The following is a 23,315-nucleotide window of genomic DNA, read 5'->3' on the forward strand; positions in this document are numbered from 1 at the left end:
ATTTTATTCCAATAATGTGTGGTGTGGTGTAATGTGGAGTGAAAGGAAAGGTCTACAGGATGGTAGTGAGACCAGCTAGTTATATGGGCTGGAGTCGGTGGCATTGACCAGAAAGCAGGAGACAGAACTGGATAGATACTAAAATTTGCATTGGGTGTGATGAGGATGGACAGGATTAGAAATGAGGACATTAGAGGGTCAACTCAAGTTGGACGTTTAGGAGACAAAGTCAGAGAGGTGAGATTGTGTTGGTTAGTACATGTGCGGAGGAGAGATGCTGGGTATATTGGGGAAAGGATGTTAAGGATTGAACTGCCAGGCAAGAGGAAGGCTTAAGAGGAGGTTTATGGATGTGGTGAGAGAGGACATGCAAGTGGTGGGTGTGACAGAACAAGATGTAGAGGACAGGAGGATATGAAACAAGATGATCTGCTGTGGCAACCCCTAATGTGAGCAAGGAGGAAGAAGAAGAAGAAGAACAAGGACAACAAGAAGAACACGAAGAAGAACAAGAAGGTGTGGTGTATTACTGTGAGTGGGGTTTGGGGCTCAGCGGCGTCTCCTTGTGGTCACAACATATACCTATTGTTACAACCCATTGGTGTTTCACTAACCTATTGCAGCTTTGTGATATTGATGCAGCACAAGCCTCTTGGAAATTAATATTCTTCAGCTTAATTCTTACTAAAACTAGCTAGAATGCAATCATCATCATAAAAAAAACTGATTTCATGATTTACACATAGAGCTTTTATACCTGACATGCATGCCACAACTTTACGAATGCCTCGTTCCTTCATAGCTTCCACTATATTTTTTGTACCCTCTGTCATCATTGTTGTTGGACCTACAAACAAACACAAGGAAGGTGAAAAGACTTACATTATGTACTTGTGAGCTAGAAATGTTCAAGTTGTACTGAGATCAAGTTTGCATGTCTTAAAAATTAGGCTATTTTTTTTCCAGACTGACATTGTGCCTAGTTTTGTCCTTAACATTTAAGTGTAATTACAATTACAATGAAAAATCCTAATTTTATCTGAATAAAGGCAATTACAAAATGGACTGATTTACTACTATTTTTATTGTTAACTTTGCTATTCCTATGCAAGAAACTCTGAAAGGAAAACAGGTTTCAAGAATAAAATTTAAACTGTCTCTAATTTGGCCTAGGTCGAATCTAAATTAAACTAGTATCTCTTCTGTTCATTACTATTTGTTTAGGAAAATTATTTGAGATCAATCTTTGGTGAGACTAAAGTATTATTATTTAAAAGCATCATACAAGATCTGAAGCTACAAGATAAACTGACAGATTTTATAACAGTTATCAAACAGAATTTCAATGCAAAAGTAATAAAGTAATACACAATGGAAACATTGGTAAAGTAAGCTAGGCATGGCAGAATCAAAACAAATAAGTTTTTAACAATAAAGATTTAAAATTACTGCTGGAAAACTGAAATTAAAAGGTTGTAAGCAACTCTGCTTGATCACAAATTTAGATGGTACAAAGCTTTCTAATCCACTGAGATACAATGTTTTGAATAATTTAAAAGAAAAAAAATATCATGGTATAATATTATAAAAATCTTAATATGAAGTCAAATTTTACATTGTTTATTATTAAGAGAACACTATTTTAATGGCATTTAAAACAACTTAAAATTAGGAACAACTGGTATACTGTTACCGAAACATAGGACTTTAAGAAAAGATTTAAACATTCCAGTTACTAAAGATAAGTGCATATATGTAAATCAGGGTCCTCAATCACGGTCCTGGAGGGCCGCAGTGGCTGCAGGTTTTTGTTCCAACCCAATTGCTTAATCAGATTCACTTATTGCTCAAGTAACACTTTTGCTTCACTTTAGTGGTTTCGTTCAGTAAGATTTTGAACCCTTAATGCTTATTTTAGTCTTAAACAGCTGTAGTCTTCATTTTTAAATTGCTCCCAATTAGCAATAAGATGCAAATGACAAAAGAAACCAGCATTTCTCCATTTAGCTTGTTGCCATTTACCCCTGTGTGTATTTATCATGCACAATGGAGTTTAATTAAATACTTGGAAGGAAAGTGAAGGACTGAGAATAACTCGTCTGTTTTAGACTTCATATCATTTGGATGATATCCTTAGAAAGGGGAAGAAAATCTAGGATATGAGAATTACCTGACATAGCAGAGTTAAAGCACTAACAAACCATAAAATTAAATTATTGACAAGGATTAGTTTTTAATTAAGCAACCGGGTTACAACAAAAAGCTGGGGCCCTCCAGGACTGACTTTGCCCACCCGTGATGTAAATAAAACATAAGGTTTAAATTTTATATTGCAAATATTGTATTTGCTTTTTCAATATTTTATCAAATAACACACTGTTATGAGATAAAATGAATACTGTACCTGTTTAAATGGATAGCACAGGGGTAAAGGAGTTAGTGTTACTGTGTTACTGGTACTAAGTGGCTGGTGTAGAATCCTGGACTAATTTCTGTCTGTGTGGAGTGTCCCTATTCTGTCAAGTGTTTATAACATTACAGTTCACTTCCATATCCTAAAAAGTTCCTGCCTTGCAGCCAATTTTGTTGGAATGGGCCTAAATATAGCAGTTTGAAAAAAAAAAAAATTGAAAAAATGTATTAGTAAAACTGAATAATAAGAAACAACTTCAATTGTCCTAAACTGAATGCTAATATATTTTTACATCTTTTGTATTAAATACATTTTGAAATAGAGATTACCAGTATATGTTATGATTACAACTTAGCAGTCAAATTTAAGTGCATTATATATGCCAGTTCTGAATGCATCATACGAAATAAACAATACTCGCCCTTTCTTAGTGAAGCCAATCTACCAATATATATATATATATATATATATATACTTGTGATCCATCACAAGTTCTTAATGTGTTACTGTTTTGTTGTGAAATCACCCCACCATCTATACCAGTTCAGACTTTTCCACTGCAATAAACTACAGGTGGCAAGTCATGAGCCCGCTGGAATTTATTGTATTGTGATTCCAGTACAAAATGGTTACAGACTCCATTCTATATAACATTTCAGAGTGTTAATCACCTAGTCATACTAAATGACATTCAAGACTTTCGTCAATCATTTGAATAAAGGATAGATGATTAGGATAATTTATCGATCTCAGCAGGAAACTGCAGTTTTACATCACGTCCAATTCAATTTAAATTAACATTTAGATTATGTCAATGCAGTGTCACACGTGAACGATCACTCTAATGTACAGGTATAACACTTATACTATAGTTTTGAACTCCACATATAAATATTACCATAGCACCACACAAGACAGCTATTTTCAGTGACTTACTGGAGGGTTTTTTTTTGGTTTAACTAAACACCACAACTGAATTAAAAGACCACTGGGTTTTTCAATAGTGCATAAAGAGCTGTCATTAAGACTCAACCCAATGCAACATGATAAGGTCAAATACACCGATTTCCTTATAAGGTGCACACAAATGGATTCTCTTTAAAATTAGGGATTTTTGATGATGTCCCTGAAATAGCCAATATAAAATCAACCATAAGCCTTTGAACTGTTCATTCATTTTCAGGAATGCAGAATAAATAACGTTATTTTTGGGCAGGGCTGTGAAGTCGGTAGATAAATGCTCCGACTCCTCAGTTTCTAAATCTTCCGACTCCGACTCCCCGACTCAGACTCCTTTGTATGTATATACTATGCTAATGTATTTTCTACATCCATTGAAGGAAAGGAAGGCAACATACGTGTCATTTCACCACAGAACTACTGGCTAGGAAGCCAACACTCTACTATAATGCCAGATTAAAGACAAACACAATTGATTGGCGGCCGCAGATTGCGGGTGTCCACATGGACGGGCAGATCCAGCTTGCCGAAAATCTCGACCACCGCCCCCATCCAAAGTAATGTGATGCCTCTGTCTGGTGCAGTGGCTGTCTCCTCTGTCAGCCAGCCGGAAGTTTAGTGCATTGTGTCACTCACTTGCCAGCTGGTCAGCAGAACAAGCCTCTGCTGGAGACAGGTAGGGAGATCTGTGTTCTCGGCTCCTTCGGCCCCCTTCACTAGCGCATAGCGAAGGGGAGCCAACGGAGCTGAGAACACACCAGATGATTTTTCAGGCGTTTGCGTGATGACTCGTTGAACGGCCGAAAAATCGGCAGTGCATCTGTAAATGTATGGGGGGCTTTAGGCTAGGTTCACAGTTCCCTGTAACAGTGGAACACGACACAATGGAAAGCGGTGCCGCACCTTACCTGTGCATTACATCCCATATAGTGACGCATACAGTCAATGAAAAGCATGCTTCATGGTTACTTGACATGTTCGTTTTGTGGTAACATTATGCACTGCATGCATTGGGCTTTATTCTTACAGCAGAGTAGTAGTTCATTATGACCGTTTGTGAATTGGGACATTTCAACTAACTTTTTTTAATTCCCATTTAAATTTAGTAGGAGTCGGAGTCGGTTAACTTTTTGCCGACTCCGACTTCAGGTACCCAAAATTGTCTCAGACTCCAACTCCTCGACTCCGACTCCACAGCCCTGTTTTTGGGTTACAGTATGTATCCTGCATTTGCACAACTGCTTTCCACTCATATGCAGGTGTCACATTAGCATATTTAGCTTTTTACTGATTATATGGATAAGTTAGTGGAAGTATGAAAACAGTACTTAAACTGTGAGTGTCGGGTCTAAAAAGGTTTCATAGAAACTGAAATGTTTTTTTCTCTACCTAAACTATGTAATATTTTATAAACCCTAGTAACAATAAGCACAGATGATATATATCAACACACATATACACGAGGGGCTTTCAGAAAGTCCTGAGCCATCAGTCCTCCTCAAGCAATGGTGTTCATATTGATTTTCCTGGACAGCACCATTATTTTTGAGTTAAAAACAAATAATAATTCAACCCCGCAGGGAGTCATGGAGCTGATTTTTTCCAAAATTCTGTTCTCAGATTATTTTTTTCTTGAAAGTATCAGGACTTTATGAATACCCCTAGTTTATATACACATTTAAATATTTGATGTTCATTCTTTGATTACCATACATGTGTATTAATATTTTTTCTTGAAGGAAAAAAAAAAAAAAAAGTAGATTTGAGACAGTACAGTTATTCTTTATATTATACTGCCCTCTCATGGACATGTTTTGAATTACAGACAAGTCTTCAATATCCATAGATGGCTAAAGTTAACTGATAAGCAAAATCCTTATTCTGACTCACTCAGATCGTTCCTTGTTCCTAAAATGATAATGACGGCATCTTGGCCTTCCATGGCATGTTTTACATCTTGCTTATTTAACACATCTCCAACCACAACTCTTGAGGCTTTGTGGTCAGAAGGAAGCTTGGACGGATCACGAACTAACACAGTGACATTGTAGCCTAAAAAGAAGAAAAAAGAAAAAGTTAAGATCTTAATAGATTTGAACCACAAAAACTAACAAATGTAATTAAGTAAAAACTGTATATGAAATATTATCTAACGCAAGAACTTCTATGTAAATAGAATATGTATATGTTAGTTGATGCGCATTTCAGTATTCTTTGTATTCTCCTTAAAGGTGTATTCATTTCTCAGTCTTCAATTCCAGTTTTCCTTTCATTGCTTGCAACGTCTGCAGCTCCATTATTACAACATAACTGGGCCTTCTTTATTAATACTCATATTTTTACGAGACGTTTGGAGAACATTACAACCCCAAATCAGAAAAAGTTGGTACAGTATGGAAAATGCAAAAAAAAAACACACATTTCTTGAAAAACTGGGGATCCTCTGCCCATCTTTGCTCATCAAAAACTCAGCCTTTTGTAGATACTGCTTTTGTACCATATAATCATTAAAATCACTTGTTTGAGATCAATCACATCATTATAGAATTATTTTACCTTATTTACTGAGCCCAATTTCTCCCATACCAACTTTTTTTGGAATGAGTTGCAGGCCTATAATACAGGAATGGATGTACATTATACTAACAAATACAATGAAGCTGACTACACAAAACATGAAATATTCTGGGATCATACTCTATGAAATGAAATAAAAGTCAAAGTAAATTTAAGAATCACTTTTTTTATTTGCATTTTCCATAACATTCCTACTTTTTCTGATTTGGGGTTGCTTAATGGTAACATATCATTATAAAAACATGACTATGAAAATACTTAACATTGAAATTCTTAGGTCAATTTCAATGCTGTTTGATGACTCAAGTTTGTACATCTGTCTGTTCATTTCATTGTCATATCAAAGCAGTTATAGTTATGATACAGTTACTTTTTGGTTTATTGCTTTTTCTGAAAGTCTATATAGAATAAGGTTAAAAAAAAAAAAAAGTCTACTGGTTATAACTATGCGGCTCTGAGGCCTGAATATGGCTATGCCAAAATCTCAAGGGACTGCTTTGACCATGCAGGGTCATCTAGACCAGGGGTAAGCAATGTCTGTACTGGAGAGCCAAAGTGGCTACAGGTTTTCATTCCAACCCAATTGTTTAAATATAAATCAATCCTTTCCAATCTCAGACCTTATTTAATTTTATGGTTTGTTAGTCTGTGCAGTGTAAGGCTTTTATATTGTAGATTTCTTCCTTTCCAATGTATCATCCAAATGATTTGAAGCATAAAACAGATAATTTTCACTCTGTCACATTTTCTACTAAGTGTTTTAATAAATCAAACCGTGCATGATGAACACACACAGATGTAAATGGAAACAAGTTAGATGGAGAACTGCTGGCTCCTCTGTCATTTACATCTTAGTGCTAATAAGGAGCCATTAAAAAAGTGAATGCAGCTGTTTAAGATTGAAATAAGCAACCAAGGGTGGGGAATGTTGGCAAGTGAGACCACTAAAATGAAGCATCAAAATGTCACTTGACCAAGAAGTGCTTCATCAGCAGTAATTGACTTTTCATTAAGAAACTAGAAACTGGGTTGGAACAAAAACCTGCAGCCACTGCAGGACCGACATTGCCCAGCACTGATCTAGACCAAATGTTTTAACTTCCTCACATACTATATCAATTAATTTACCAGCATGCAAAGTCTGTGCCTGCTCGGTGGTTTAGTTCTTGAGCTATGGACTTGTGAAATTTAATAATAATTAATATCAATTAATAGTAACTGACACCCCCCCCTCCCTTGGTAAACTAGCTGTATATGTAAAATGAAAAAACTCTTGTGAATTTGAGTACTTTTCAACAACTCAGTCCTCTAAACTTTATGTTGAAAGATACGACTAACATTCATAAGTACAAATAGTACCGAGTTAGCTGTATATTTTTGGCATTTTGTTTTATTTGTGCTTCACCTACTAGGCTGTTTGGTTAAGAACAGAGAGACAATTAAGAACTTAGAACTTATAAACAAAGAGAACAAAAATGAAGCAAGATAGTATCAATGAATCTGTTTTAGAATTGAATTCTTCTTGTAAAATGGTTTTAGACTCAATTGCTCCACTCAAGATACGCTGTAATAAAGGAGACCTGCTCCCTGGCTAAATGAAAGTACGCGACTGCTACGCTGCACCTGTCAAACTGCGGAACGGCGTTGGAAAAAAGATGGACTGATTGTTTTGAAACAGATTTTTAAGACTTCTCTGTTCAACTTCCAGGTTGCAGTTAAGAAAGCTAAACAATTTCTTCGCTGATTTAGTATCTCGTCATTCTAAGAATCCTAGGGTCTTATTTAATTCAATTAATGCGGCCATTCACCCTCATTTTGTGATGGGATTAAATAGTACTGTTCTTTCATTTGAGCAATTTCTTTCATTCTTTCTCAGTAAAATTGATACAGTCCGCTGTGGTATTGTTCCAACTGGCTATGAACATCCTACTGTTAATCATGGCATTGTCTTGAAATCTTTTGATCTTGTCTCACTTTCATGGTTAAAAAGTACCATTGACACCCTTAAACCTCTTCTCAGTCCTCTTGATATTGTACCACCACACCTCTTAGTGGAAGCCTTTGATGTTCTGGGTCCACCTTTACTAGCCATTATCAATGGTTCAATTAGTGAGGGGTTTGTGCCCTCATTTTTTAAACATGCGGCAGTGCGTCCCTGTCTAAAAAAGGCAGAATTTGATCCTGGAGTTTTAGCCATTTTTCGCCAGATTTCCCAATTGCCATTTCTGGCTAAAACATTAGAAAGAATTATTTTTAATAAATTGGTTCATCACCCTAACTCCAATAATTTATTTGAGATCTACCAATCGAGCATTAGGCGTTATTATGGTGTCGAGACGGCCCTCCCGAAAGTATTCAATGGCATCTCTATTATTACTGACTCAGGCCCTTGTCCTGTTTGACCTGTCCGCTGCCTTTGACACTATTGACCATAAATTTTACATATATGCTCTTACCATAGATCCCAAAATACAAGCCGACTCGGTATATTAGCTGACCCCCTTCTCTACCTACTAAATTACATGTATTTGCCGATGACTGGTATTTAAGCCGACCCCCTTCTCCAAGTAAAATTTTCTAAATTTCCTTAAAAGTGTCTCTTCAGGTATATTTATCATGTTTATCGATGAGAATTTGAGACTGCCGGCATTTTTGATGGAAACCAGGAAGTGGTAAAATGAAACCTTTGTGTTGAAACTATATACACAAATACGGTACATCGGCGGGTGGATTTCGGGAGACTCGTTATAAATTTGATTAACTTAAATACGCAATACAGTGGACCCTTGTCTTACAAACTTAACTCATTCGCGAAGGCTAACCCATAATGCGTTCCGAACCTCCCACTGCAACACTTACTTAACCTTTTCATAATAAAAAAGGGTTGTATAATGTGCATAATTTACCAAAACACAAATTTTTCGAATGTGCTAACCAAAAAGTTATAAAAAGTGCCTAGCCTACCAGAAGTAGGCTAGATTAAGCTAGGAGCATGGTGGCGCGCATGGTCGCAGCAGCTCAGGGCTCTCCTTTTCAGTGCACTTTTTTGTACTTTTTTTTCCCCTTGTTTGTGCACAATCTCTTCGATGAACATCCGCTGTGTCCAGAGCCAGACATCTGTTTCGAGTATTTTTCATCACACGCACAACATCCCAGACAACATAGCAAGACCAGCGGGCTCTCCGTGGATTGTTGTCGGGTCTAGGAGACGACACAGACGGAGGAGGGAAAGAAAGCAGAAGCGGGGCTGCAGATCCGGCGTTATGCTAAGGCTAAAAAAACAACCATACAAGCCCTATACAGAACTTTTTTCTGCACTGAAGGAGCTGCTTTTAATCTCATTGTAGATGTGTATAGTGACAATAAAAGGCATTCTATTCTAGAAACAACAATTTCATACTGTACTCACCATTTAATTTGACATCTTTGGGCTGCAGGAAGGGAGAAGGAGGAGGAGAATGAAAAGGAAGGTGGTTATTGTTTAGAAGGAGCCTCCTTATGCAAATCTTTTCTTTGTAAAATTGTCGAGATGGTGGATTTCGACATGCTGTACATATTAGCGAGATCAGTCACACGAACAGCACTCTCATATTTCCACACAATTTCCATCTTCGTTTCGATTGTGATCGCTTTCTTTACCTTCTCTTCCTTGCTTAGCAATTATGTGTCTTGCTTACATGGTCTTAATGAATTTTATATATATATATATATATATATATATATATATATATATATATATATATATATATATATATATATATATATATATATATATATATATATATATATATATATATATATATATATATATATATATATATATATATATATATATATATATATAGGCAAATCACTGCAATGACCGAAATTGCATCCACAAACACATGTATCAGGGCTCCGACTGACGCTACTAACGCTCTCGGTTGTTTGTTTACAATCGCGCAAGTGGATACACGTGACCGCATCCGGGTCGTAACGCAAGATGTTGATTGTAAATCAAAACAAAATTCTTTATTTCAAACTTCCCGATAATTTATTATAAATTTTATTAATAAAATCAACAACTAAAACACTTTTTTGAATAAATTCTTTATTTAATTTAAAGTACCGGCATACAAAGTTACGTCTTCATCTGAAAGATGGCTCTGTGGTTTCGTCATTATTTACTTCCGTATTCATTGGCAAAACCGGCATTGCGCTGGAAATCTTGAATCTGAAACGATACTAGTTGTATAAACCGACCCCCAAACTCCAAGCCAAAAATCTAGGATGAAATTCTCGGCTTATATAACGGGATCTACGGTAACTGGTTTAGATCATATTTAACTGGTAGACACTTTTCAGTGACTTTAAATTCCTCTTTTTCCTCTCCTGCTCCTCTTATATTTGGTGTTCGTCAGGGATCCATTTTGGGTCCTATTTTATCTATACTAATAAAAGGCAAAGCCCTCACTCACTCACTCACTCACTCACTAATTCTCCAACTTCCCGTCTAGGTAGAAGGCTGAAATTTGGCAGGCTCATTCCTTACAGCTTACTTACCAAAGTTGGACAGGTTTCATTTCGAAATTCTACGCCTAATGGTCATAACTGGAAGGCATTTTTCTCCATTAACTGTAATGGAGTAGAGCTGCAAAGACGGGGGGGGCGGAGTTTCGTGTGACATCATCACGCCTCCCACCTAATCACGTGAACTGACTGTCAACGCAGTACGTAGAAAACCAGGAAGACCTCCAAAAAAGCGCTTAAGAAAACATGCATTATATAATTGAGAAGGCAGCGAAACAATAAGAAGCGAGCGAGTGGCATATACTACCATATTCATGAGTGCTGCTACCTCGGAAAGAAAGCAAGGTGTAAACCTAAACTTTAAATTAAGTTCATAGACAGGCTACCGCTGGCGTTTCACATGCCCACAGGTAATGCGGGATACAAGTTTAATGAGAGGACGCAGGATATAAACGACAGTTTTGATCACTTTGTAACTAAGTTAAAATTGTAGGTGAAGGGGTGTGCTTATGCAAATTCCGAGAGACTGTGTTTGTGGGGGATTGACAGTTAAGGCGGGTGGGGGAGTCACGTCATCATCTCCACCCCCACCTCATTTTGCTCTGAGCTGAGCTCCGCGGCTAATGCCGTCTTTCGAAGCAACTTCGTCACACTGCCACCAAATACTCACAGAAAAATCCACAAGTTAATACACACGCTGTCTCTAGAGTTTCAACACACTGAATCCTCCAGGCACTACTTACAAAAGGTCACATTGACAATCGTGTTACGCTATTTTTAAAATCTTTCCTTTTCTTAGCACAAGCACAGCTGAGAAGCTTCGATGCATGTGCTCCATAACGCGTTGAAAAATAATGCATTTAATCACACTTTGCATTACAAGCAAAGGGAGCTTTTGTCAATGCATGATTTCCTGGTACACCGATTACATTGATCAGCGCATCCCGATTCATTTTACCCTCGCACCACCTTAGTTTGAGAAGAAGTATGAAAAATATGAGGTTAACACAGAAAAACAGATCACCAATTCAAGCTTTATGAATAATCGATTCGCCATCAATAATTGTTTTGGTAAAGCCATCCTCCTTCCATTTTATAATTTTTCCGCCACTAGCCATGATTAAATGAGCGGTAAAAAGTAAGAGCGCGGGTGACTTATTTAGGCAGGAATATATATGACAGCAACACTCATGACAATGTCAATCATGTTACGTTATTATTAAAATGTTTCCTTTTCTTTTCATTACTTCTTTAACACACTACTTCTCCGCTGTAGGCGGGTATTTTGCTATATATATATATATATGAATTACCTCCAAAGAGCACTGAGACTTTTGATATCATGACCGTGTGTACAAAAGGGGTCTCCTGCCCAGCAAAAGTCGAGCAGCCAGCGCTTGTGCATAGCTGTGCCGGCCTTTGAGACGCTGACTGCGCTTCTGCCTTAAGTCAAAGTGAGCACTTTTAATTTTTTTCATCCGCCCCCTGAGCTATAGCCCAGACAAGTGCAAACACGGGACCCCTTTTCTACACCACGGCAAAATAATATTAAGGCGATTCACACTTTCTTTTGCACGTATCGATTATCAGGTCCTCAGCTCGGATTATGAACACACGCATACGAGTGGAGGACTCACAGTGCCATCACAGAGATTAATGGCGGGTACGTCTCACCAGTCTACACAAGACCCACCGCGACTGTCCCCAAAAGGCGATCATAACGTCAGTGAACACATCTCTCTATACTATATAAAAGAAAAAGGCAACTTTCCTTTCTTTACACCTTTTTCCTTTTATCCCAAACCAAAGCCTTTCTCTCTTAACACGGCAGAGGACACAAAAATAATTTTCTTTAATTGCCGGTAAGGCACATTACCAGAGGCACAAATTTGAACGTTCACATAGAAAATGTAATTTCTATACCACAGCCGTCGTGTAGCGCCTTTCAAAAGGGATCTACTACCGAGAGATGATCCATATACATTTTAGCTGCTGTTAGTTACTTACCTGTTTTGTTACACAGTCTTTAAAATGTAGTTTACCCACAACCACTCCAGTAGTGCTCAATGTACCTGTACTTATTAAACAGTAAAACATTAACTGTTTTAAGAACTTAGACTATATTTCATTATTTTTCCCTTGCACTCAGTGACCAAAGCTATACACACACATATAGACACATACAAACATACACACAAGTATATGTATGTGTATATATATGTATGTATGTGTGTGTGTATATATATATACACACACTGGATTGCTGCTGTCATATATATATATACACACACACACACACACACACACACATATATATATAATTTGTGTGTGTAGATATGTATATAGATATGTAGATATGAAGATATGTATGTGTATATATATATATATATATATATGTATATTATATATATATATATATGTATGTATGTGTGTGTGTGTGTGTGTATGTGTGTGTGTATATATATGACAGCAGCAATCCAAGCTGTGAGAAAACAGTAAAAAGGAGGCGTGTCAGACGTCGTGGTACATTTTCTGATGCAGCTACCGAAAACAACTTTGTGACGCTGTCACCAAATACACAAAACAATTACTTTGACAATCATGTTACATTATTTTTAAAATGTTTCCTTTTCTTTTCATAACTTCTTTAACACATGACATCGCCGCTGGTATTTTGCTATATATATATATATATATATATATATATATATATATCACAGCGACACTCATAACAGTGACAAAACAATTACATTCACAATCATGTTACGTTATTTTCAAAATGTTTCCTTTTCTTTCTCTTTCCTTCTTTAACACACTACTTCTCCGCTGCCAAGCGCGGGTATTTTGCTATATATATATATATAGATATAGATATAAATATAGATATAGATATATATAGATAGATAGATAGATATAGATAGATATAGATATAGATAGATATAGATAGATAGAAAGGAAAGGCATGATATATTTGATAGATAGATAGATAGATAGATAGATAGATATGAGAACAACACTCATATCAATGACAAAACAATTACATTAACAATCATGTTACGTTATTTTTAAAATTTTTCCTTTTCTTTTTCGTACCTTCTTTAAAACACTACTTCTCCGCTGCGAAGCGCGGGTATTCTGCTATTCTCTATATACCAAGAGTTCCCAAAGTGGTCGATTTGAACTTTCTAGGGGTCGATAGTTTCAATAAAAACATTTGGGGGTCGACGTCAGCAAAACTAGACCTCATTACTACTGCTATTTGTTTGTTACTTCAAAATATCTATAGGGTGCTCCAGATCTAATTATGCAATTTTCATTACACTATAACTTAAGTTTATTACATAGAAAATCACCCAAAAAATCCCGGACCATCGATAAGTGTGCAAACTGATGACATAAAGAATTATCTTCACGCCGAACTGGAATTGGCCCTGCATAAATCAAAGTCATCCAGATGATCTGGATCTGCATAATTAGATCTGGACCACCCTGTATGATTCCAATAGGTACCTAATAAAGAAGTAAAATGATTCAAAAAACACTTTTGACAAAAACACATTATATACCAAACTTGTGAATGAAAAGGTAAAATGTGTCATTAAAAGAGTCATACGTAAGAATGCATGAAAATACATGTGACACAAACATGTCTGTGCATTGTCTTATCGAACGTATCAAAGCAAGAGCAGACATGAAAAACCGTTGCAAGTCCGCACTTGCTCGCGGTGGGACGAGACGACGGATATTCAATATTAGCAGAATCTATCAGTCTTGTACGGTCATACTTTCATAAAACACTATAAATTGGTTCGTTTGATGTGACATATACTTATTTGTGATTTAAACTTTGAATATAATTATTTATTGAGGAGAAGTACTTCGAAAAAGAAAATCAGAGGACACAGTTTATTTACTCAAGTTTGAACAAAAATCTTCTGCTTCAAGTAAGTACATACCTTTTTTTTTTTTTTTAAACATCACGGGGCTGTCGAAATTGTTTGTTAATAAAAGTTTTTATTTCTTCAGATAATAATATGACTGAACCAAAAAAGAAATGCAGACAGTACAGCGTGGACTATTTGTACTTGAATTTACACATTTATTTCATAAATGTCAAAAATGTTAGTGCAGGTTTCGATATTAAATGTTGCACAAGATAATGCCATATTCCGTAGTCCTTTTCAATCATTAATTTCAAGTGATTAAAATGAAAAGTTTGATATCTAGTGAAATATTTAATATCGAGTACTGTAGAAATTTATTAATTTGAGTAGGTAAAGTAAATGACTAGGGGGGTCGACGGTTTTAAAAGTTTTTGGTAAAAGGGTCTGTGGTCGAAAAAAGTTTGGGAACTCTTGTAATATACCTTCATCCTATTGGAGCTATTTTTAGGAAATTTAACATTTCTTTTCACTGCTATGCTGATGATACTCAGGTTTATATTCCTGTCTGCAACTCTGCAATGAATCAACTGCACAACTGTCTTTTTGAACTATGATCCTGGATGGCTAATAATTTTCTTGATCTGAATCAAAATAAAATGGAGGTGCTTATAGTGGCTCCATCAGCTAAAGCCCAAATTGGTCTTGAACTTCTCGGGCTCTTTCTGTGTCTTTTGCAAACCTCAAGTCCGCAATTTTCATGTTATTTTTGAGAGTAACCTCTCTTTTGAGAAACAGGTTAATTCTGTAGTCAAGAGTTGCTTTTTCCAGCTTCGTCTTTTAGGTAAGATCAAGCCTTTTTTTATTTTTTAGGGATCAGAAAGCTACTCATGCTTTTATCTTCTCTCGCCTTGATTACTGCAACTCGCTGTATTCTGGGATTAGCAAATCTGATTCTGTTTCTCCAATATTAGCTTCTTTACACTGGCTGCCTGTCAGTTTTCGAATTGATTTTAAAATCTTGTTGCTAGTTTTTAAATCTTTACATGGGCTCGCTCCTGCCTGTTTATCTGAATTGTGTGCTTTACACCAGCCATCTAGAGTGCTTAGATCTTCTGGTCAGTTGTCTCTTGTTGTCTCTCGTACCAAGTGTAAAACTAAGGGGGACAGACAGGGCTTTTACAGCTGCTGCCCCTCGCCTGTGGAACTCTTTACCTCCTCACATAAAGGAGTCGTCTACAACTGAACTGTTCAAAACGAGATTAAAGACTCAATTCTATTCACTTGCTTTCCATGACCTTCAGTAATACTGATGTTTCCCCATTGTGATTCTATAATCTTACTTCTATTTATTATTTATTTTATTTATGTTCATTTATTATATTTCTATTTATGTTATTTGTATGTTTTTCTTTTATTCCATTATTGTAAAGCACTTTGGCCACAGCATTCCTATGTTGTTTTAAATGTGCTATATAAATGAATTGACATTGACAAGAAAGGAAAGAGAAAACAGGCACATACAGGCTACCCATGTATGCTGGTAAAGGTACCAGAAATTCACACTGAAGTAAAAACACCAGTTACTAACTAACTTATGATAATAAAGACAGAGATTAATTGTAGAACAGGAACATACTTTAGAGTCCCAAATGGTCATTGTGGCTCTCCACGGCCAGGTTTGCTCACATATGTCTGATCTAAGTTGGGGTAACCTTAATTCTTGATTGCCACAGTAGCTGCAGATTTTTATTTCAAACAGTTACATAATTAAAAACCAATTCTAATTGTTATCAGAGTATTCCATTTAACCAGAAGCACTTTATTTTTTGATTGGTGAAGATGGTTTAGACCAGGTGTCTCTAACTCTAGTCCTGGAGAGCTACTGTGGGTTCAGGTTTTGATTCAAACCCTTTTCTTTGTTAGTGACTTTTGCTTTTGCTGCTAATTAACTCTTTGCCCCAATTTTAATTGATGCACAACTTAAGGAAAAAATAAATAATTAAGGGGCCGGAGTCTTAATTACCAAACAATATTAATACACAAAAACAACAACCTGCGTCAATCACACAATAACTGAAAATAAAGAAAGGTGAAGGCCTCAGTAATGTTGATCTGCTCAGGTCCACAAAACATTTTGACAGCGCTCTTAAAAAAAGAAAAATCAACAGTTTTGGAAATGTCTGTCGTGACAGAATGAGCACCGTGGAGTTAAATAACGGGTTTAATTAGCAACGAGAGTTGGCTTCAAATTAAGAAACTGAATTGCGTGAAATCGGCTGGCATTTGAGGCCCCTACTTAGTTGGTCATCTGTTGGCTCCCTTCACATTAAATTTATGGTAAGGTGACGTTTAAGGAAAAAATAATTGTAATAAAGGGAGTTGGAGACCCCTGGTATAGACATTTACTGTTTAGGATTATTGACTGATTATACTAAAAATAGAGCCAGAATGATTATGCTATTTTCAAAGTTAAAGTTCAGAAGGGGATCTTAAACCTGGAAGTTGTATGATATAATTTTTAAAAACTGCTGCTCTCAACAAACCAACTTCCTTCACCTTATTTTGAAAACTAGTGGGAACTAAGTTAAGGTCCCCTGAAGCGGTTTGTGGTCTTTGATGCAGTTTACTTATTCCCAGCTTTTAATGAAAGAAACCCAACCCAACCCCTCTGTTGAAGGAGATTAGAACTTGTAGAATAAACACATCATTGATATCAAGCAACAGAAATACTTATCAGAACTGCCATTCTTTGAAGTTGCAAATCCCCTGGTCTAGAAAGTGTGACTCAGCAAAATGTATTAGCACTGAAGTAAACAGACAGTGGAAAAGAACTGTTAACCGAGCTGTACAACCTTTGTGCCACTTGTTTAAGGTCAGACAAACTGACAGTCTAAGGTATAATTAACCAATTTATGCCGTTTATTATCCTGCAGCAATGGTGTTACAGATCATTAAAATGTACAAAAGGATAATCCACATGTGAGCTACATAGTGTTGTTTAGGCCGTAGGGATTAGCAGTTTGAAATGCACGGCTACATTAAGCAGAGTATGCCATTCAGCCCAATAAGCTTGCCAATCTTATTCACCTAATTGCTCCAAAATAACATCAAGTTGGCCAAAACAAAATACTGATAACATACGAGAACCCCTAAAACAAGATAACAGAGATAGTGCAGTCTAAGAAAAAAAAACAAAGAAAATGTTATGAAGTACTGCGCCAAACTCTTCAAAATGGTGATGTAAGCAGACGGGACATGCAGGTGATGGGTGTGACACAGCAAGATGCAGAGGACAGGAAGATATGGAAAAAGATGATCCGCTGTGGCAAACCCTAACGGGAGCAGCCAAAAGAAGAAGATGAAGAAAAGACTTAAAGACAAATGCAGAGAACCTAATGCATTTGACTGCGTAAAGGAGACAATTCAATTCATGATGCTTTCTTAGACAGCATAATACAGAGGCAATCAATCCACTTACCGTATATACTCATGTATATGTCAGGTCTTGAAACCCGAAAAATCGATCGTAAAAATCAGACCCTGGTTTTACACCCGTTCAAAAATACAACACTTCATTTTTTTTTTTAATTTCATATCTTCTTGCCTCCTCAAATCTCACATCAGTTTCTCAGATGCATCGAATTTTGTTGCTGCAGTGCAGTTACCAATTTCTTTCGCTATTTCAATGACGTTTAATTTAAAACCAGCTTCATATTTTCTTCTGATTGAAAGCTCTATCGTAGATAAGGGATACTCTTACGATAAAGGTGTGTGAGGGTGTGAGATACACAAAATGGGAAAACATCACTTCGGAATAGTTCAGGTATTACCGTGTGGTCACGTAGGCACAATAGAGAGAGAGAGAGGTTAGGAGAACACGCTGATAGAGCACATTGCAGCACCCGCATAGTAAAAAAAAAGGCCATGTGCTCCATGGTTACTCTCTCTGGTGGGCGTTAGCATATCAATTTCTTGGACCAATAGCGTGAGTTTTCCGCATTCGACTGACATTATAAAATACCAGAAATTATACTGTAAAATCAAGTCCCGACTTATCCGCAAGTATATACGGTATTTGGTCAGGCTCTTATGAGCTGGCCAAAATGCTTCAAACTAATTCAAGAAGAAGCACAATGTGTTCTATCAATAAAACAGACAGGGTTAATTTAGAATACATGACAAACAGAAACTTGATTCTGAAACATTCAGATCTCGCATTCAAAATAAATGCATCCATTTTACATTTCTGCTGAAGACATTTTGTTGAAGTGTTTTCAACTTTGGTTAAACAAGCCCCCAAAATACCAGTGAGAGCCTAATAAAATCAGATGGTTTTTATGGCACAGCGGCTGCATACGGTAGGCTGTAAAAAAATGCATGCATGTTTTTTTCCAACTAAAGAGTTTATGTTGTGTCTTAAGAGGCGCTGTAATACCCCGGTGTTTTACAGAAATGCAATAATGGAAAAACTACAAAACTATCTCTTACAATTAAAACCCATCAAGGTTAAATGAACTGCTCAAGGTCACAAAAAGACAGCTGTGGGATTTGAACAAATAAGTTGTTTTGAAGTCCCAATTCCCTAGCCAGACTACCACACTGCACTACCTAGTACACAAAACACCTACACATACGCTCAGGGCACAAGATATTGACGATTTAGACTTAATAATGCAATTAAAAATCTTTTAACTAAAATATTAACAGGCTCAACTGGAAGTCATTTAGATTATAAAAAGTCTTCTTAGCTTGTGTTTTCCTTCTATGTAATGATATAGTATATTTTGGTTTTCACGTTAAAACAGTAGCTAATCTTACTTAGGTAGTTTATTTGTCGAAACAGAAACAAAAAAAAAAATAATATTAAGTCCAAAAATTAAGTTTATTTCCATATATGTGGGCAAAAGAGCACCAATGTAAGATTTACAGTAGATAGGATACGTTTTACTTCATTTACTTGCAAACATTTAACATTGAAAAACTCTAAACAAAGATTCTCAGGTATAACTTTACACAAACAGCTAAATGCGCCAAATTTTCATGTTGTAAAAGCTGTAATGTTATGTACAGAAGTTGCTTTACTTAACTGTGATGCTTTGTATACAAACTTTTTTTTTCTTTTTAAATAGTTTTTCACAGCTCCAGAGATCAAAGTTCAAATTCAATTATGGTCGCTATGGAGTTTGCACCTCTGCCACAACACACCCAACCATTTTTTTAACCTACTTTTTTGCCATTACACCCTATGCTGGTAGGATCTCCTTCAAGTGAACACGAATGGTGGATTTTATGCCACCATTAAATAAAAGTTACCAGTAAAACAGAATTCAGTCCATGGGGTTTAGGTGTTACCCCTATGTTGACTTCTTGCAACAATCTTAGATTTGGTTCAGCTGGACTGTTAAATTACCTTCAAACTTGATTCATTCACTTAAGGTTTGTAAAAGTAGGGCAGTCAATCAGGCCCATCACAAATCTTCTGACAGGTTATGCGCTCTCCCCCAGTGTATCAACTATGGAAAGTAAGCTACAATAACTGAAAGATTTATTTTCTCGGCTGAAGTTCAAATGATCTATAGAAGGTTTATGCAAGTTTCTTCAGAGGCTACTGGGTTCTTCTTAATTTAAACACAATTGTTAGGCTAACTTTATGACACTGAATGACTCTAAAGTAAGTGAATATAGGTATGCACCATATGACAGACTGGGAGCATGTAAGCGGTTAATTCTTACCTAGTGCCAGGTTCTGCCTGGGTGGATTCTAGGTACCTACCCAACAGTATTCTGGAATAGAGGCTCAGAAAGTGGATGAAAAATAAAATCTTAATAATTGATTTATTGAATACCAGTCTACTCAATGTCACAATTATTTTGAAGGGCAGTCTAATACAAAGTCATTGGACTTTAACATGATAAAAAAGGGAGCTTACTAAAAACCAAAAAAAACATTTAAGAATGTAAATTTCACTTTAGTGAAACCACAGGAAATCACTCAATAGAAGCTTTTACAATATAGTACAATAGACCATACTGTACAAGAATATACAATCAAGTACATTCACTTATATTTATGAGTAAAGTGAACAGGAAACAGAACAGAATGAACAATTTAAACAAAATTTATTTTGAAACTAAACACATCGGGACAATTGAACTAAACGACCTGTATAGACAGACAGATTGGTACTGGGTGGCTTAATGACTCTGTTCAGGTCGAAATTGCAGATCTAGAGGTTTGTGTGTCTTAATTTCTTTCTTGATGTTTTGAAAACACATTATAGAATCAGAATCTCAACTTAAACTGATGGCAAATTTTTGACCCCTTTACCAAAACTTCCATTTACAAGGAAGCAAAAAAATTAAAAGAAACACCCCCGTATATCATTTATATGCCAACGATGGTTAATCTCCATTTCTGGTGTAGCAGCTGTCCTTTAACTTGCATGTAAATGAAAGTTTGGTGGTGAAATCAAAAATTCATTACCGAATTAAGTTCAGATTTCTGACACTTCAATGCTCAAAACTTCAAGGAAAGGTGATTTTAGTATGGCGACTGTGGAAAATAGAAACTCATTTTCATGATTTTTTTTTTTTTGCATTGTGTAGAGCTCCTGGTTGACTACAACTTAGCAAAGATAGAACACTAGAACAAGCGCTTTCTGAGATATCCACCCTGGGACCAATATATAACATTACCAAAAATGGACCGGTCTTCTTCAAACATGTTAAACCAGGTTTATCCTGTCCCACAGGCTCCAGGTCTACTATTTTTTGTCTAATAGTTATCCCCATATCCTTGAAAAAGAAAAAGTGTTACATCTATGTCCAACAATAACTGATGTAAGAACTGTTTAATTTAACCAGGACTTTTGCAGTCTGCTCTATTTAGGTATAGGGCCAGGCCTACTGATTAGCAATTTTGTTTATTTAGAATGAGTTAGTTTTCAGATACATCATTTATTTAAATACACATGGAGGCATGCGCACACATACTCACTCAAAGAAACGTATTGGTGAAGATACAGTAGTTTTAAGGTTGTTTTTCCTTACAAGAGCATATGCAGGAAGATGAAAACAAAGTCATGAACATGCAAACACACGCACGCACATACACACCCAAAACAGATCTGTAAAGGAGGACACAGACACACACACACACACATTACGCCTATTGTTGAAGGTGTTCATTTGATTCAAACTACGGTTCATCGTACTCTACATTTATTTGCTTGCATAATAACGATCACATCATTTAATGTACTTGGCTCTATATTATTGTACAGTACAATCGAATGTATTGTATTGTAAAATCTTCCGTTGAGTGAAGTCTAATTTAACATGGAAGTACTGTATGAAGAATTCCGTACCTATTTTTGGTGCAGTGCACAATGGGCTGTACGCTATATGTGAAATGCGCAGTATATGTACATCAATATATTACTGCTATTAGGAAATAATCCATTTTATAAGTTACACCATAAAATACACATTATGCGTCGGCATAAATAAACGGTTACGTGTGACTTTTAGTTATACACATAGAGCAACAGTTCGCCCGGTTTTAAATACGTGCACGCCTGGCTATGAATTGCTTTTCTTTCTGGATCGGCCGCTTCCGTTGCAAAACAAACCATTATGATTTAATGTTAATGAAGGTCGTTCACCCGCTCCGTTGTACTTTCAAACTTTCTAACTTACTTCTAACATTCTAATCAATTACTGACCTTGGACAAAACAATCCGCTGTGAAATGCAACCGTTATCATTTTAAAAATCTCTTTACTCGTACGTCTTGCAGCTCAGCCCGTAACACGAGAGCGCAGGCCCAAGACGCGCGCATTCACGCGCGCTCACGTGCCACTCCACTTTCCGCTAGCCACTTCTCACCTGCAGCTACTGCCTGTGGTAGAGTCACCAGTCCGGTCATGCCCGTCGCACCAAAAATGACAACGTTCTTCACGCTGGCAGCCATTCTATCCCGCACTCAGATCTTTCTGTTGAAAGGACACAAGTTTTGCAAAAGTATGCCGACTCTGGAAAAAGATGCAAAGTCACAGGTAAAAAAAAAATTCCGGCTCCAGCAGGAGAGTTCCTCACTCGTTTGCTGTCTTTATGCTTTCAGTATAACCTGCCCCTTTTGCTTTTTTAGACACTTGCTAATTTCCGCAAGAAACTCCTCCCGAAACGAAAAAGCTCCTCCTGGAGTGGAGAGGAGACTACAAATTCACGAATTTCGACGCAAACGTCTACTCTGCTCTCTAGTGGTGCAAATTAGCAAGATCCTTGCTTGCAGTTTGAGTTCGGAAAGGAAGCATCTTCCTACCAAACTATTAAAATTAGCGGAATCAAAAATCCTTTATTGCATTGGGAATTGCATACCCAATTTTATTTTTAGCAAAATTGCTCGGTTGCAGTTTCAGCTTTTATGCCTAAAATAAAATAATAATGAAATAAAATAAAATGTGTAAATAATAATAGTAAATTTACATAATTACCTTTCATAAACTAGTTTTGTTGATTTGACTTTTGTTTTAAAACACAATTATTTTTTTTTCCCTCTGGAACAATGAGCATATTATTCATGATGAATAGAAATGAAAAATCAAAAAAGAGATCTTTTTATATCTTTTTGATTTCTCCTAGAAATAAAATAGAAACAGTTGTTTTTTAAAGATTTTTCTCATGAGCAATCAATACCTTGGTATCTCCTCTTGATTTTCAGTGGAGATCTCAGCAAAGTCGCCCAAATTCTCAAAGTGATGTCTTGACTTTTTTTTTTTGCACTTTGAAAGAATTTGCTTTGTGTGTTCAGTAATCTTTGGTTAAATGTGAGGGCAGTTGTTTGTGGTAATGAAACACTTTACTGTAATTACAAAACTGTAGTCCTTGCTTGTCAATATACTCTGATTTATATTGCTGTGTTGCAATGAGATCATACACATTCTAAAAGAAAAGGTAGGCATTATGGTTAAG

At 36.3% G+C, this 23,315-nt stretch overlaps 1 protein-coding gene across 1 annotated transcript in view; it reads right to left on the reverse strand.

Moving 5' to 3' along the window:
* The window catches only part of blvrb (biliverdin reductase B), a 34,506-nt gene extending 11,929 nt beyond the window's left edge, over window positions 1-22,577 (reverse strand). Inside the window, exons 1-3 of the mRNA XM_039768161.1 lie at window positions 22,230-22,577; window positions 5,264-5,425; window positions 758-847 (exon numbers count right to left, since the gene is read on the reverse strand). Coding sequence (XP_039624095.1) covers window positions 758-847; window positions 5,264-5,425; window positions 22,230-22,314 — 337 coding nt within the window. The 5' untranslated portion in view covers window positions 22,315-22,577. The remainder of the gene's footprint in view (window positions 1-757; window positions 848-5,263; window positions 5,426-22,229) is intronic.
* Between the last annotated feature and the right edge of the window lie 738 nt (window positions 22,578-23,315).

The sequence above is a fragment of the Polypterus senegalus genome, chromosome 11 (assembly GCF_016835505.1).
Source record: "Polypterus senegalus isolate Bchr_013 chromosome 11, ASM1683550v1, whole genome shotgun sequence".
NCBI classification, from domain to species: Eukaryota; Metazoa; Chordata; class Cladistia; order Polypteriformes; family Polypteridae; genus Polypterus; species Polypterus senegalus.